We start from the raw sequence: 15,046 nt of genomic DNA, 5'->3' as shown, positions 1-15,046 counted from the left end.
TTTGTGCATTTGGAAGAAATGTCTCTTTTCTACCTTAAAAATAGATTTGTTCTGCAGAGCACAGATTGAATAACTTGTAACAGTGTTTCAGAGCTTATTTTAATTCAAAAACCTTGCTTTCCATCAAACAAGCCTTTTTTAAAAAGCAAATTCTGTGAGTGATATAGTATATGAACTTTTCTGTTCTGAAACTGTTGAATCCTAAGTGTATCGTACTGGTTAAAATTAGACCCTATACCCTTCTTTAGAAAAATGTTAGTGCTTGAAGTCATTCTGTCACAGTAAGTTGTCCATCTGCAAATGGAAAAGGTGCCTTTAAAAAAAAAATCTAGCTAGGGCAGAAGAGTAGGTATCCCTTTATTCTTTTAAATTGGGTTTATGAAGCCTTTTGTAAACAGGTTCATTTTATGTTTCCAGTAATATGCAGCTTGGACATCTGGACACATACTGCACTTAGAGCACTTACTGAAAGCTGTCATTGCACTTCAGTTACAAACTGCAGTGAGAGGTTGAATAGTGTCTCTCTTGAAATGTGGCCCTGTACAGTTAGCTGATAGGCATTTGTTTCTAGCTGTCTTTATTATAAATGCATTTTGTGAGTGGGTTTTGCATGTAACATGTTTTACATTTAAACTGTTCTCATTGCTAAACTTTTTGCTGAAAGAAAGAGGGAGAGAATCAGTTTTGCTCTGTTTCTTTTTAATTAGAGGATGATATGGTGAAGAGGAAAGCACGTACATGAACTGTTCTTTAGCTACCATGTGATGGAAAAAGCTGTAAGATAATGTATAATGTTCATAACACTTGTTATGAAAGTAGAATATGTGTGTATTGATTTATACAGTAATCTGTTTGCTGATGTGAAATTTTTTTTCAATTTACATTTAATGTAATTGGAAAGCGATTTTGCCAGACTTGTTAATGAGAGATTTCAGAGGCTGTCACGAAAGATTGCTGGTGGTGCTTTGTGCTATATTTTGTTCTAGTGGGTTGAGGGGAACCCAGCTAGCTGTAAGCTTCTCCCTGGGGTATGAGGTTGGCCCTGCGTCCCCTCAGGGGCTTCTGGGTCATACTGACCCTTCTGAGGGAGGAAGCGTGGATGCAAGTACCTCGGGCAGCTGCCTGTGCTGTCCAGCCTCTTGAAAAGGAGGAAAGACTTGATCCAGTCTGTGTCTCTTATGCCTGCATAAGTGTTGTTCAGAAAGAAAATTTAATTTTCTGCCTGCTTAAGTTTGGGTTATGGTGTGTTCCCAAATGCAGTGGGTGGAACAGCTTTCCATAAAGTTAATTCTAGTTCACTGTTTATCATGTTTTTTCTCCATATGTCAAATGAGAACTTTAAGCAATCTGAAAGCTGTCTTACATTGTTCTTGTGTTGGGTGGTATTTACTTGATTAGATGGAATGAGTGAGGAGCTTTGATATGTCTTGAGTTTACCTTGCCAACAGGTTTCATTTATCTTTGCCTCATAAATTCCTTGTTTCAAAGTTTCCAGGAACTTCAGATGCCTGGGCTGCTTCAATGACAATGTTGCCCTTATTAAAATGACCAGAATTTCAGGCTGCTTTAGTGCAGTAGGAGCAAGGCTTCTCTGGTGAAACACGCTTCCTTTTCTGGTGCCTGTAAATGCAGAGCTTTCTTAAGGGTTTTCAGGGGAGCATGGGGGGAGTGTGAGGAAGTGCCATTAGTGGGAGTGGAAGAAGCAGTCTAGCAGGAAAACCAATTTGGCGTATGGAAGAGAGGGAATAAAATGACACAATAGAGGAGAAAGGTAGCAGCTTTTCCAGTAGGGACCTGTGGGAGACATGGAAAAAAAAGGTGAAGCTGGCTGCCAACTGAGAAGGAATCTCACATCTATATGTGTGTTCATTTAATTTCCAATATGAAATTCTCAATGAATTTTTCTGCAAGATATTTGGATTTAAAAAAAAAAAAAATCCAAATACTGGCTTGCAGCCTCCCTTTAAGGAGAGGAATATCTCAGGAATTTGAAGATTGTCTCATTTTTGGACCACTGAGAGGTAGTTATGTGATAGGCTCGTTGTATCCAGAACTGTCATTTGTAGGTAATTTTTTATGCTATGTCTCTTGTAACAGATGCACTTTCAATTTTGTTAATCTTTGTTGTGATTTCTGAAGACTATATTGAAGTCACATGTAAACCATTTGCAAAAAATTCCAAGCCTTACTTTGTTTAATAATACAATAAACCAAAATATGTTGTGTGCTAAAAACGACTTTAGCTCAAAAGATTTGCTTTGTCTTTTCAGCTGAAGACAAGATCAGCATGGCTGATCCTGCTTCTTCAAACACTGAAGTCATTCTTTTGTCTCTACAGACGGTGTGCTTGATTTATCCACTAAGAAGAGTCCTTGCGCTGGCAGCACTTCTCTGAGTCACTCTCCAGGGTGCTCCAGTACTTCGGGAAATGGGTAAGAGAAAGCAACTTACTATGACCTTTTAAAACAGTTTTTTACTAAAAATGTGTGCTTAGCTCCTGTTAATTTTAACTTACTTTTGGTGTTAACCCTTTGGAGTAATGTGTTTTCAACTTGTACTTTTGGCAAATACCTTCACCCCACCTGCCAAATAAGAGTTGTTGCCAACTGAGACAGGTTTAGCTTTCAGTTAATGACTCTAATATCTGTTATTTTGGCCAGTTTGGTACTTAGCCAGAGATCTTTCCATTACCTGTTTCTTGGGTTTAGTGGTAGGTGATTTCCATGGAGGTGCAAGTTCAGTTAAATGCATGAAGAGTCTTAGAGGCTTTGCAATATATTTAGACTTCATTACACTTAGAGCAAAGTTAGCTAACAGGAAAAGTTTATTTTAGTGGTAACAATGATTCCGGTGATAAACCATGCTGGATTAGATTTAAATCACTGCATGATTTTTGTTAATATTTCCTAGCATAAACCACAACTTAAAAAAGGACATGGGACAGGGAGTCTGGTAGTTCAGAAAACTTTAAATGTGACTTTGGATTTGCGATTGTACTGTAGTACTGAACAAGTTTTTTAAAAAAATAATCACAAAGTACGTGGTGTACTACTCTTGCCTAGTCAGTTCAAGTTGTGAAATACTGTTAAATTAAAAAAAAAATCTTCAGGTTTTGTATTTCTAATGGTCACCGTTTGCATACATTTAGAATCCCGTTACTCTTAGCTAGGGTTGTACTGGAGAGGCTGACTGGGACTAAGAGGGGTTTTGGGTGTTGATTATCTTGAAGCTACTGTGAACAAATAATTTTTTTATTGAAGTACAGAAATAGTATATGGTTTAAAGTGCTATTTAATTGCTGGATTTAGCTTTATGATAGCCTTTGAAAAACTTGAAAATCTGAACTAACAACCCACTCCCAACCATCAGTCCCACGTACTGCTAACAGCTGATTGAATTTTTGCATTTCTCTTTGGAAAAATATTACTGTCTCAGATTTCTCCCTTCAAGATTACTTTTCCGTTTAATATTTCTATTAATAACATACTTCAATCCTTCTTTAAAATTTAGTCTTAATACTTTTTACAGTTCTTTAGCATAAACATTCCCCAGCAGCGCTTTTAATTCTGAACAGGTTATTTCCAGCTTTATTTTCCTAGGAAGGCAGCAGAAGCCACTGAGGCTCTGTACTGTTTGTTCCCTTGTTTGTGAATCAAGTGAGGGCCAAAGTCCAACACACAGGGATGACAAGGCCGGCATCTGTTACTGTCCTGCTAAGTCTTGTGGGTCCAGAGAGGATGGGGCATACTGGCACCTGTGGTTACTCGTACAGGTGTGTGGTATATGAGGCTGGCTGCAGTTTGTTTAGCATCACTAAGTCAGGTGTAGCATTATTAGCTACCACTATGACCTTTATTTAGGTGTAGAATCACTGGTGCACACTGTGATGCTGATACATGCTGTAGAAGGGGTGGAGAATGCACACTGTCTGAGAGGGTTCTCTGGAACTGCAAACTTTGATCCATTTCTCTGGATTTTGTTCTGAATCCTTGTTGACTCTTGTTGTGCACATCTATGACTTGTTGCATCCTGGAGAGAAGTAAACAGCATGTGTATCAAGCATTGTGTATGTTACATACCAGGTCCTTTCAGTGGATGTCTTTTCTCTAAAGACTTTTTAAAATCCCAGTGTGATGTTAAAAATAATAATGTAGCTTTTCAGTACTATATGTCCTATCCTTAAATAATACTGACTTACCCAGAGGGCTTTACACCAGTATAGTGTCCGAGAGCATCAAAATAGATCCTCTTTGTTAATTTGTATGCTGAACGTGGAGAAATTTGGAGGTGGATTTTGAAACCTATGTGACTTAATAACTACAGGGGGCTAAGCAATCAAAGCGTTAAAATAGATGTGATTCTCTGCAGCAGTAGTACTTTATGGCATAGAAAAAACATTTGTGATGAAAGGGAAATGGTAAAAATACATACCGCCTTTTTTTTGTTAACCCTTGATCTGGATGACAGTTGGAACTTAGATCTTTCTTTTCCTAGCCATGCTTTATATCAAATGAGATTCAGGGCTGTGTATATATGCAATTAGTTGTTAAGAGAGCGGTTTGGTAAGTCTAGTGTAATGCAGCGTTTTTCTTTGTGATCTGCGGTATCCCAGCTTTCATATTTGGTGCTTAATGAAAGTCAGGCAAATACCTTTGAGGCCTGCTAAGCTTTTTCTTTTATCCTGAGCAGCAATTCTTCAATATGATGTAAGCAAACACTGTCCAGGGTTTCCACCTATGTATAGATACTGCAGGTGGCAGTCATATTTGCATGTTGAATATGTTGCACTTTGGCTTACTCTTTTATTACTGTGCTTGTTTAGTGGTAACGTCACACCAGTAACACAGTTGTGTGTAGATCTATGGCGATTGATTACTACTTTGTAATTAAGGTGCTATTTTCAGACGCTTGCGCGAAGTCTTTTCTACTCCGAGAATTTGTGAACCCAACCAGAGACCAGCCAACAGGTTTCATTTTTCTTTGCCCAAAAAGCTTCTCTTTTTTTGCGAACAAGTTTTAAAACTGACTGATGCTGAGACTTAAAAAAAAAAAAAATTAAAATAATAAAAAAAAAATTTAGAGAAAAATAAATAACACAAAAAGTGATGTTACCCAAGCAAGGCCTTCTAATAAAGGAGTGGCCCCCTCACCCATCCCTCCCTACCTGTGCAAGTCCTGCTCACATCAGTTTCCTTCCATCCAATTAGGCGACCTGGGAGACCCAGCCAGCACCATCCGGAGGGACTACAGAGTGGTGATGGGGTACCTCCAAGAAGCTTGCAGGATGGAACCAGGGAAGGTTATGGCCACTCCACATCTCTTAAAGTACCGCTGGCTCGATCACTCCAGATTAGTGAAGAACTGCTGAGCAGAAACCAGTTTTCTACGGCTGCCAGCCATGGGCCATCTGGACTACAGAATCATGGACAGCACTTAATATTATCCAGGGAGGCTTCTTGGGCAAAACCACACTACGAATTCAATTTCAGCCGCATGAAATTCAGGGGAAATGGTGCACTCAGCAACATCAGTGACCTTCCTTTTCTTACAGAAAACTCTGCCTTTCAAAAAATGGCACTTCAAACTAAACAGGATGGGAAAAAGGACGTGAGCCATTCATCTCCTGTGGATTTAAAGATACCACAAGTTCGAGGCATGGACCTTTCATGGGAGTCCCGCACTGGTGACCAGTACAGCTATAGCTCTTTGGTAATGGGTTCACAAACGGAGAGCGTGCTTAGCAAAAAGTTAAGGGCTATCCTTCCAAAACAAAATAGGAGAAGTTTGCTGGATGCTGGACCAGATTCCTGGGGCTCAGATGCTGAGCAGTCTACCTCTGGACAGCCATATCCCACCTCCGATCAAGAGGGAGATCCTGGCTCCAAGCAACCTAGGAAGAAAAGAGGGAGATACAGACAGTACAACAGCGAGATACTGGAGGAAGCAATCTCTGTGGTTATGAGCGGGAAAATGAGTGTTTCCAAAGCTCAGAGTATTTATGGGATCCCCCACAGTACACTGGAGTACAAAGTTAAAGAGAGGCTGGGCACTTTGAAAAACCCTCCAAAGAAAAAAATGAAATTAATGAAGTCGGAGGGGCAGGATGTTTCAGTAAAGATTGAATTAGATCCCCAGGGAGAAGCAGCACAAAGTGCAAATGAATTGAAAGATGAATAGGGATGTTGTAGAGTGCCAATTACTTTGCAAACTGGGTGAGCACTACTGCATAGTTCAACCATCACTGAGCGCACCTGAGTCTCCTGTTTACTGCAATGCTCTTTCCTTTGCAGTTCAGCATAGACTTATGTGAACACAGGTGAAAGATGTGCTCTGAATGTCACATTTGTAAATTTTTCTAGCCTGGTATGGCACAGTTTCCCTCCTTCACCTGCCCACTGCCCTCTTTCTTTCTTTGTTCCTTTTTTTTTTTTCTTTTGCCTTTTGCATGTTTCTCTGTAATAGAGAGTTACCTCACAAAGAATGCAGATCTGTGGAAGTGGACATCTTGCCTGTAGAGCCTGCCTGAACTTCTGATGTTGGATTTTTCTTATCTGCCTTTATATAATAAGTCCACTTTGTTAAACTGACACTCTCCTAAAACCAGGCAATTTTCAAATGAAAATCAGACTGTCATTCTTCAAAAATGTTTCAGAAATCTTTTTTCCCCCCTCTTATTTTTGTTGATCCAGTTGATTGAAAGATTTAAGCTAAATCAAATTATTTAGGAATGGTACCTCTCTTGAACCAGATTTGTCGACTAGATAGATAATCAATTGGGTCTAAGTAGGCTCTCCACTGTTTTCTTTCTAAATTAACCATACTTACCATTTGCTATCTGCTTAGTGCTCACCCGGAGGGGAGGGGAGGGAAAACTTACATACACTACCTTCAGAAAATGTCAGTTAATTATTTATAACACTACCTTCACTGTAATTTTATTTGGTGTTTTTGAAGGGTGATATTTAGACTCACCTGCTTGAGGATGTAGCCTTATCTCACGGAAGACAAGCTTCTCACAGTCAGGAGCAGTCAGGGTACACTAAATGATGTATTGGGGTATGCCTCATTGTACCAGAACTATGGTTCTTTGTGACCTTTACGCTTTTTACAGACTTGATTCTGAGTTTACTAAACTATGTGGTTCCAACAGCTAGTTTAAATGACTCTAATCCAGGGATGGGGGATTTGCGTAACAAACTACTGTGATACTGCAAAAACAAAAACAAAAAAAAAAAGGAAAAAAAATAGCCCACAAAATGGTGATCTCAAACGTTACAACCTCAGTAGTCTGCCCAAATATCCACATTAGTGAAGGAGCTTGTTAATGTTCAGGGAAGAAGTATAACACTGGTAGCCTGATCTAATTCAGGCTCTGCATCATATCTATCTGTAATACTGTCAGGGTCGAACACTCAATGAATGGGTGTTTCCTTTTTAAATATTACAGTTGCCAGTAGCAGGAATTTATTTATAAAGTCCTGCTTTTTTGTTGTTGTTTTTATTTAATCTATTTTGATAGTGGTTTAGCACATGCTAGAATAAGCATTTAAACACCACAAAAAAAAAGCACTCCTTAAACCACAAATCTGGGTTTTTTTCAATATGGTGATACCGTTATGATTATCTGGAGATCCAGGATAAGTTTTGTACTGAACTTTTATCTTTGATACTTTCTGCGGGAGTGGTCAGTAACTAAGTGGAGCTTACTGGATTTACCACAACATGACCAAATCATAATTACTGGTTCTTCAGGTAGAAGCAATTTGGTCTTAATCTGTGCAAAAGGTAGATAGAAATTACCATTTTTTTCCCCCATTTGCACAACCAAAAGAAGCATTGGAGTTTTTGTGTGAGAGCATTAAGTGATGTCAGTGAAAGTGGTTTCTCAAAGTTCATGGGAGGGTGGCCTAGGTAGCCCTAGGGATGCTGAATGACTTCTGGAACAATTGACTCTATTAGCCTCTCCCCACCCCCAGCAACTTCGTATTTTCGAAGGTTAGGCACACCATTGCTGTTGTTTTAAATATGCACTGCTCATTCTTGAAATGGACTGGGCATTTGGCCCCAAGTATACTTTATTTTTGTTTACTTAATATATTTTAGTCCTCAAAATCCTGGTTCCTTGTAGCTTTCTAGTTGTCATCTTGGCATTTAAAGCAGTTTAAGCTCAGTAGCAGTATATAAACTCTGCAATACGTTCCAGTTTAGCTGGTGATTGCAATAAAGGCTCAGTTTAAGGTGTGGTTTCATCTGCTGTTGGAGGTTATGGTAGAAAGTTTGTTGCAAGCTTAAAAAAAAAAAAAAGTAACACAGTTTTACTGTTGAGAGAGGTTTAACCTTTTGCAGTTGTCCTTATTTAAGCAACATGAGTTGAGTTTTATAAAACTTGTCACTGTAGTGTAAGTGGAGTGCTCATTTTACTAACCTAAATATTTTGTATGTGTATGTTTAAGTGGGTGACAATCGTGCAGCAGAAGAATGGTGTGCCTACCCTTTAATGCTGCAGTTTTAAAAGAGAATTTGTCTTGTCATTTCAGACTGTAGGCTAAGAATTGTAAATAGATAGTGAGAAGTTGAGTACTCTTTATTTGCTTTGGTTAGAAAGTGGATTTAAAAAAAAAAAACCAACAACAAACCAAACACGTAACTTTCTCAGTTTATATGTCCTGAGACCTGAAGATTGTAATACTCATAACTGCAAAGCTTTTAAACACAACACTTGATCTGTGATAACTTAATATTCAGGTAATCTTTCTTTTTCGAGAAGCTTTTGAACAACCATATTTCCTCCAAAGGTCTCTGTTTAAAAAGGAAAAAAAAGAAAAAGTGTAGATTATTTTTTAAGCACTAATTGCATTACGTTGGTAACTGCAATATGAAATAGCCATTATTGTTTTGTGAAGCATGGTTGAGATTAGTTAGTGGTCCCTTTTTAAAATTTCATGAGCCTCTCAAAAAATAAAAACAAATTTAAAAAAAAGCTGCTGAATATTCAAAAGATATATATTTTACCTTATTGTAGGTTTTGTAAATTTAGTCTGTAATATTCAGGTGCACCTTTTAATGTTACCTTTTTGTTTCAAAGTCCCATCTAACGTATTTTCTCTGAGGTGATTCATCACTTAAGACTAGTATCACTCTAAGTGCTGCAGTGATCACTAAGATTTTGTTTCAATTTTCACTACATATTTTTTGCAGGCGCTTTCAGTGTAGCTAACTAGTAGTATTTGGGATCATTTTAAATATATGATTGGAATTAATGTTTGTCCATTAGCATGCTTAATTTTCTGCTGACCAGCAGTTTGCATGGCCAGAATCCCTGGTTGACCATATTTTGGTGTGGGAAGGTGTGGTTCATTGCGGTCTTTGTAACAAAAGCCTTGTTTCTCATCTTATTTCTGGCAAGTGGATGCTTATGTTACTTGGATCACTTGGACAGGAGAAAGATTTTTAGACCCTTCTCCTGCTGCTCTTCTGAGATCGCATTAATGTGTAACATAGACAAACTGCAACCCTGTAAAAATCGAGACATTGTTAGGAGGAGACCTTTCGGGTATTTTTTGTCACTAGTTTTCTCTTACTCCCGAGAATGTCCATCCAATGTAGTTATTGGACTTAACAGTATTGTTGTGTACTACGTTGATGTAGCTGAAAAAGCCTGACAGCAAGAAACTGTGAATTATATTTGTGGCAGTCTCTGAAAACTAGTTTTTCAGTCCAAGTACCATGAAGGAGAATCCCCCTCCCTACCCCATCCTAGAAAAGTAATCTTCTATTTTGTGTGTATAAAGTTTTAAGAATCGAAGTTTCATATTGTACTGAAGTTTAGGTGTCGCTTGGTAAATCTTTGCTGCAGCATATAATTGAAGATGAGTAAGGCTTAGTGTGGTAGGGGTCCTGGTGTGGAGTTAATTATCGTACAGTTCTGGTGAGAAAGCCCAACATGTATGAAATGTGTCCTTTTTTTTTTTTCTTTTATTTGGACTTGTAAGATGTAAAAGTGCTTTTTTAGAACTCTGACCTATTACAAACTATTACCTCACTTTCAGCCAGCTGGATCCTCATTCCACAGTGTTGTAGGCATTATTGTGGCCGTAATGCTTAAGTACAGCTATAGAGTTGAACGTTTCCAGTTAGATATTGTAGGGACACGTTTCTGGACTTGTTTTTATTTCTGTCTAAAGATAATTTATTTTCCAGTCACTCCCTGATTTTTTTCTAAAGGTTCAAGACAGTTTTCTTTAGAATTTCTCATTTTTTTCCCTGTTGCACAGGAGAAGTTGCTGCATAAGCAATACAGGTATGCCTTTGCTTTCTTTTTGTTGCAGAACTCGTAACTTGATGCTTGCATTACCAACCCTACTGCTAGACCTGAAGTGAAACTCTGAACTTTTTTGGCAATTGGAGAAAAAATTATTTTTAACGGTGCAGGGGTACATACAGGATAATGCCTCTAGTAAGGGAATGTGTTCAGCTTCTGTGTTCTTCTGCAACTCCTACACAACCTTTTTTTGTAGAACTTTCCACCTCTGGAGGATATTCCTAAACACAGGAGGTAACTGCACATGTGTTTAGACTGGGTAAGAGCAGACAAGGAGTAGTCTGTGCTTTGTCTTTTGGGAGGCCAACATTTGCACCTAAGTATTTCTTTCATGAACACCCGGGAGTACATTGCCTTTCCCTGGAAATTCATGGGAGCTGGCAAAGTGATTCAGGGGCTTTAGGGTTGAGTAAGCTTTGTGAAACAACTTTTTAGTTCTGATTGAATTGCTCTTTGTATCATCTGCAACAATTGTTATACAGGCAAAACTGGAATTGCCATGTGTTTCTTTCCAGTTTACTTTCAAGTAATGCTCTTAAGATGTCTTGAGTCTTAGGAGAAGAACACAGTGTCCAAGGAGTGAAGGGAGCACTCTGCTGTTCCCTTTTTTCTCAAAAACGGTGTGGCTGCATCTATAGTGTAAAGACCTCTTTCTTCAGTGAAGACAAAATTTTAACTCTTCAGTGTAAGAATGCATACTCTTGTTGCAGTCCAAACTCTTATGAAGGCAAAATTATTAACCTTACTGAAAGCTTTGTCACAATATTTTAAATAGCTTAAATTCTCTGCCAAATGTTAGAAGTAGGATGGGAAGGGTTGTTTCCTTCATTTTCATGAGGATCAGAAACTTCTAGGTATTCCCACAAATGTTTCAGAAATTAAATGTAATTTCAGTCTAGGTCAATGTTGCTTTTTCTTGGCATCAGTACATAATGTTGACTAATATTGTTTTGAAAAAGGTGTAAAAAATAGTTTTGAGCTAGTTTGGTACTATAAAGGTTTCTACTTGATCCTGAATTATATTGAAAATTCAGTAATTGGAACCATCAGAAACCTGAAAATCTGCGCTGCTAATTATATGCAGTTCTGATGAATGTAGCAGATAAAGTAGCCACTATAGTAACTCATTTCAAATTATCCAGTGTATAAACACAGTGTGCTGTGATGACCACTAGGCAGAGAGGTATTATAAACTCAAAATGATCTGTAGATCCACTTCACGTATACCAGAAAAAGCTGTTAAGTATTTAGAGCATTCCAGCATCCACCTCTCTCCCTCTTTCCTGTTCTTTCTTTGATTGGGGCCAAGTCTCTAAACCAGTATTACAGCAGCAGTTTTGGACCTCATGTCCTACTGAATTATGCCCATATTCAGGTATTGTCATAAACCCCTTGATATTAAGAGAGCTTTATTTAATCCTCACAAAAATCTCTTAGCCCAGTTGCAAAATCAGTTTTCCTGGGTGACGTACTAGGAAGGAGGACTTTTTTCAGCCTGTCCAGGGCATTTAATTTACCTTCTTAAAAACAAACATCCCCACCCATGCCCCTGTGGTTGTCTCTATTGAATTGGTAAGTATAATTTAGGAGGACTCAAGATGGTAACTCTACCTTATGGAGCAGGGATTAGGACAAAGGCTTCATTCTGACTGGAGCAGGAAAAATTAATATCAAAAACAATTTCTCTCATCATCACCTAGTACAGTTTATCTTAATATTTTTTTCCTACTCAGAAATGAGGATACTACTACAGCTACTTAAACAGTTTATCAATTACTTGGTGCTACATTTCTCAAATATTTTTGCGGATAATACTTTTTATGCCTGCGTGAAAGCATGTAAACTTTTACTGTCACTATAAAAAGCACTTGTCTGACCTATTCTAAAGTACCAGAAAAGGGATAAATAACTGCAGCACTTTTTCTGTTACAATGCCAGAGTCTTAACTAAATCTGGTCTTCAGGTTATGAGATACTTTAAATGTACAATCTAGGATCATTAACAGCTTTTCAGGTCAGATCACAAGGTCTCTTGGTATATTAATCTGTCTTTTAAAGACTAGTACAACAAAATATTCTGAAGTTCAGGCAGGGGATGTATATATACATGCCTGGTATTTTTAATTAATCATTTCAATAGGCCATTTCAGGGCTTGACATTTGGAATCTGGGATGAAGGGTAGGGAAGGGAAATTTCCCAAAATGAAGAAATAAACATTTTGGACCATTCTTTAATGTTCAGTTTGAAAACTATATCACAAGAAAAATGGGTAGGGATTCTTTCTCCCTTATGCCTTCAGGGAATGAGTAGTATTTAGAATCTCTGGCTGAAATTCAAGCCTTTTTACCGTGTAAATTTTTAATATTAACTCATTGACATGCTTTTTACATCTGAGGACTGAAAATGGATCTTAATGTTTAAGTTGTGGAATGGTATATTTCTTAAATGAAGGGGGAACATTAAAAAAAAAAATAGATTAGAATACCAGCATTAGTGATCTTAAGGAATTTTAGTATGTAATAGCAAAGTATAGCAAAGTATTTGATTAAAAAATTAATCTTGAATTGCTAGTCTGTAACTAGGTGCATTCTAATTTAGCAGGTGAATATTCTTTACTTATTGATATATGATGGGCTTTTTGCAAATAGAAACCTTTATCTGAGTCCCACGTGTTGCTTGTACTGATGGGATGTATGCTTACAGCAGCTTACTGCTGCTTTAAAATGTATAAAATGTTTTGAGTGTTTGCTCATAACTCTTTTTAACCTCCACTTGTTAAATTGTCAGACATTGGTATTTTATCAGTCCGCAGTGTAAGTTTAAACTAATGTTCTTAGGAATCCAACTTGTACACACACTGTTTAAAAACCCTCAGGGACAGTTTACACACTATCCTCACTCAATTCAGGTACTTGTACTCTCTTCTTAAACCTAGCAGTGACTTGTATTTTTGTTTTGCTTTTCTTTTGACGTGCTGATAGCACATCCTTGATGAATGTCAACTTAAAACTCAGTTCAGGTATCCAGGTATAACTCAGCCAAACGGATTTTAAAGCTGCATATTTACTCTCCAGCACACAGTGCCTCAGACACTTATAGTGGCATTCTGTATATTCAGTTATTACTACTGAGCAGATCGCGTGGGGGTTCCTGGTATGTATTGTAAGAAATTCCTATGTATATTATATAATATGTATTATATTATATACATATATAGTATATATGTTATCTTAAACTTATATATTTTAAAATGCCACTACTAGCCAGCGCAGCTAAAAATGAAATACATTCCCAGCTGCTTCTGTGAACAGCAGAGGCAGCTTCTTAACGTGGCTCTTGCTTCTCTCTCACCATAACTACTTCTAACCTCAAGCACGGGTCCTTGGCTGTCTGACCTCTACACTCTAGTTATGCAATGTCCTTAGAGAATTCTGTGCACTGGCCACTGTGATGGAAACCAATGGGCCGGGAGTGCTTTGAGTTTATTAGTAATTGTTCTGCCAAAGTTGGTGTTTGTATGACAAGCGTGTAAACCTGTCAGATAATCAGCAGAGGTCCAGGCTGTCCATAATCACTTCCACCTCCTGGGTAGGACCAGACCTCACGAGGTGCCTCCTTTCTAAGGCCGAGCGCTATTCACCGAACACCTGCAGTGCCAGGCCTCTGTGCTGCGCTCACCTGGAGGCCAAGCCTGAAACTAAAATCTGCTGTTCTGCCTTCATGGTGATCCGTTGGCAGTCGCAAGTCAGCAACACCTCTGCTTTATTATTTGACACTTTACATCTAAAAAGTCTTCTCTTTCTATTTATGTAACCCATAGTCTTTGAAGAGTATGGAAAATGGCATTTCTCTCTGACCTCTAGAAGTTCAAGTGTCATGGGAAAAAAAAACAGGAACCCCCCCTTTACTCTTATGGACCTCATTTCAATATACTGTTTACAGTTTGACGGAATTGTATAATTTAATATTTCTCTTGTACTGTAGTTTATATTTATTTACAGATTTTTTTGTACTGTGTGATTTGAATTTTTTTGTTCCTTGCTATGATCAATGTTTTATGTAGTAGAGCACTTATGATCACAAATTAAGGTTTTTGGTTTGATTGCACTACATTAATTTTTTTAATGCAGTTCTGATTTTTTGACTGGACTAAATAAGCTGTGTCTTAATGTATGTGATAAGTACTTTTAAATTTTTATTTCATGTGGTCCATTTATTTTTTGCATTGTATGTCAAAGCGCTAATTCTCTTGTTGTGCATGTGTAAGATTTAATGGCTCCATTGTATTATTTGACCATGTCATTTTGGAAACACATTCCCAGCTGTAACGTTGTGTATGGTAGTTTTCACTGGATGCTAGACTTTTCAAAACCACTATTCTTCTAATAAATTTTGTTGTGAAAAACTTCAAGGGATTCCTATTCTGTTGTTTCTAATGTGCTTTCTAAATGCCTGTACTAGTAGCCCTAAGGATATGAGATGCAAACTATTGCAAATGGGGAGAAGCAGGGGAGGAAGTGAAAATAGAAGGTAAAGCAATTTCTGGCTGAAGGATTGAGCTTTGGAATCTCCATACTCTGTTGGGTTCTTGTCCTAAATAGGATTGACGATAAAGCTGCTTTAGCAGCTGGGTAGGGAATACATGTGAAAGCTGAAACAATGTCTCATAGCAGCCCAGTCTCATGAACTCCCGTACTCTAATTTGCGCTTCCCTACTGGCCACCT

At 37.9% G+C, this 15,046-nt stretch overlaps 1 protein-coding gene across 6 annotated transcripts in view; it reads left to right on the top strand.

Annotated features, from left to right (window-relative positions):
* The window catches only part of LOC121673108 (ligand-dependent corepressor), a 73,842-nt gene that overhangs the window by 33,872 nt on the left and 24,924 nt on the right, over positions 1-15,046 (top strand). For 5 of the 6 annotated variants that reach the window (XM_042046167.1, XM_042046168.1, XM_042046166.1 and 2 more), the window contains one exon: positions 2,339-2,432. Coding sequence is in view for 4 of the 6 variants with exons in the window: in XM_042046166.1 (XP_041902100.1) it covers positions 2,339-2,432 (94 nt within the window). In the remaining 2 variants the exon portion in view is untranslated. Of the gene's footprint in view, positions 1-2,338; positions 2,433-5,207; positions 14,733-15,046 lie in introns of those variants that run through there. The other variant, XM_042046169.1, reaches the window with a different exon arrangement.

Source organism: Corvus kubaryi, unplaced genomic scaffold (genome assembly GCF_017639235.1).
Source record: "Corvus kubaryi isolate FWS band 111438036 unplaced genomic scaffold, C.kubaryi_AGA036_p1.0 65198, whole genome shotgun sequence".
Lineage (NCBI taxonomy): Eukaryota > Metazoa > Chordata > Aves > Passeriformes > Corvidae > Corvus > Corvus kubaryi.
The sequence above is the reverse complement of the archived record's forward strand: the minus strand, read 5'-3'. Positions and strand labels throughout refer to the sequence as shown.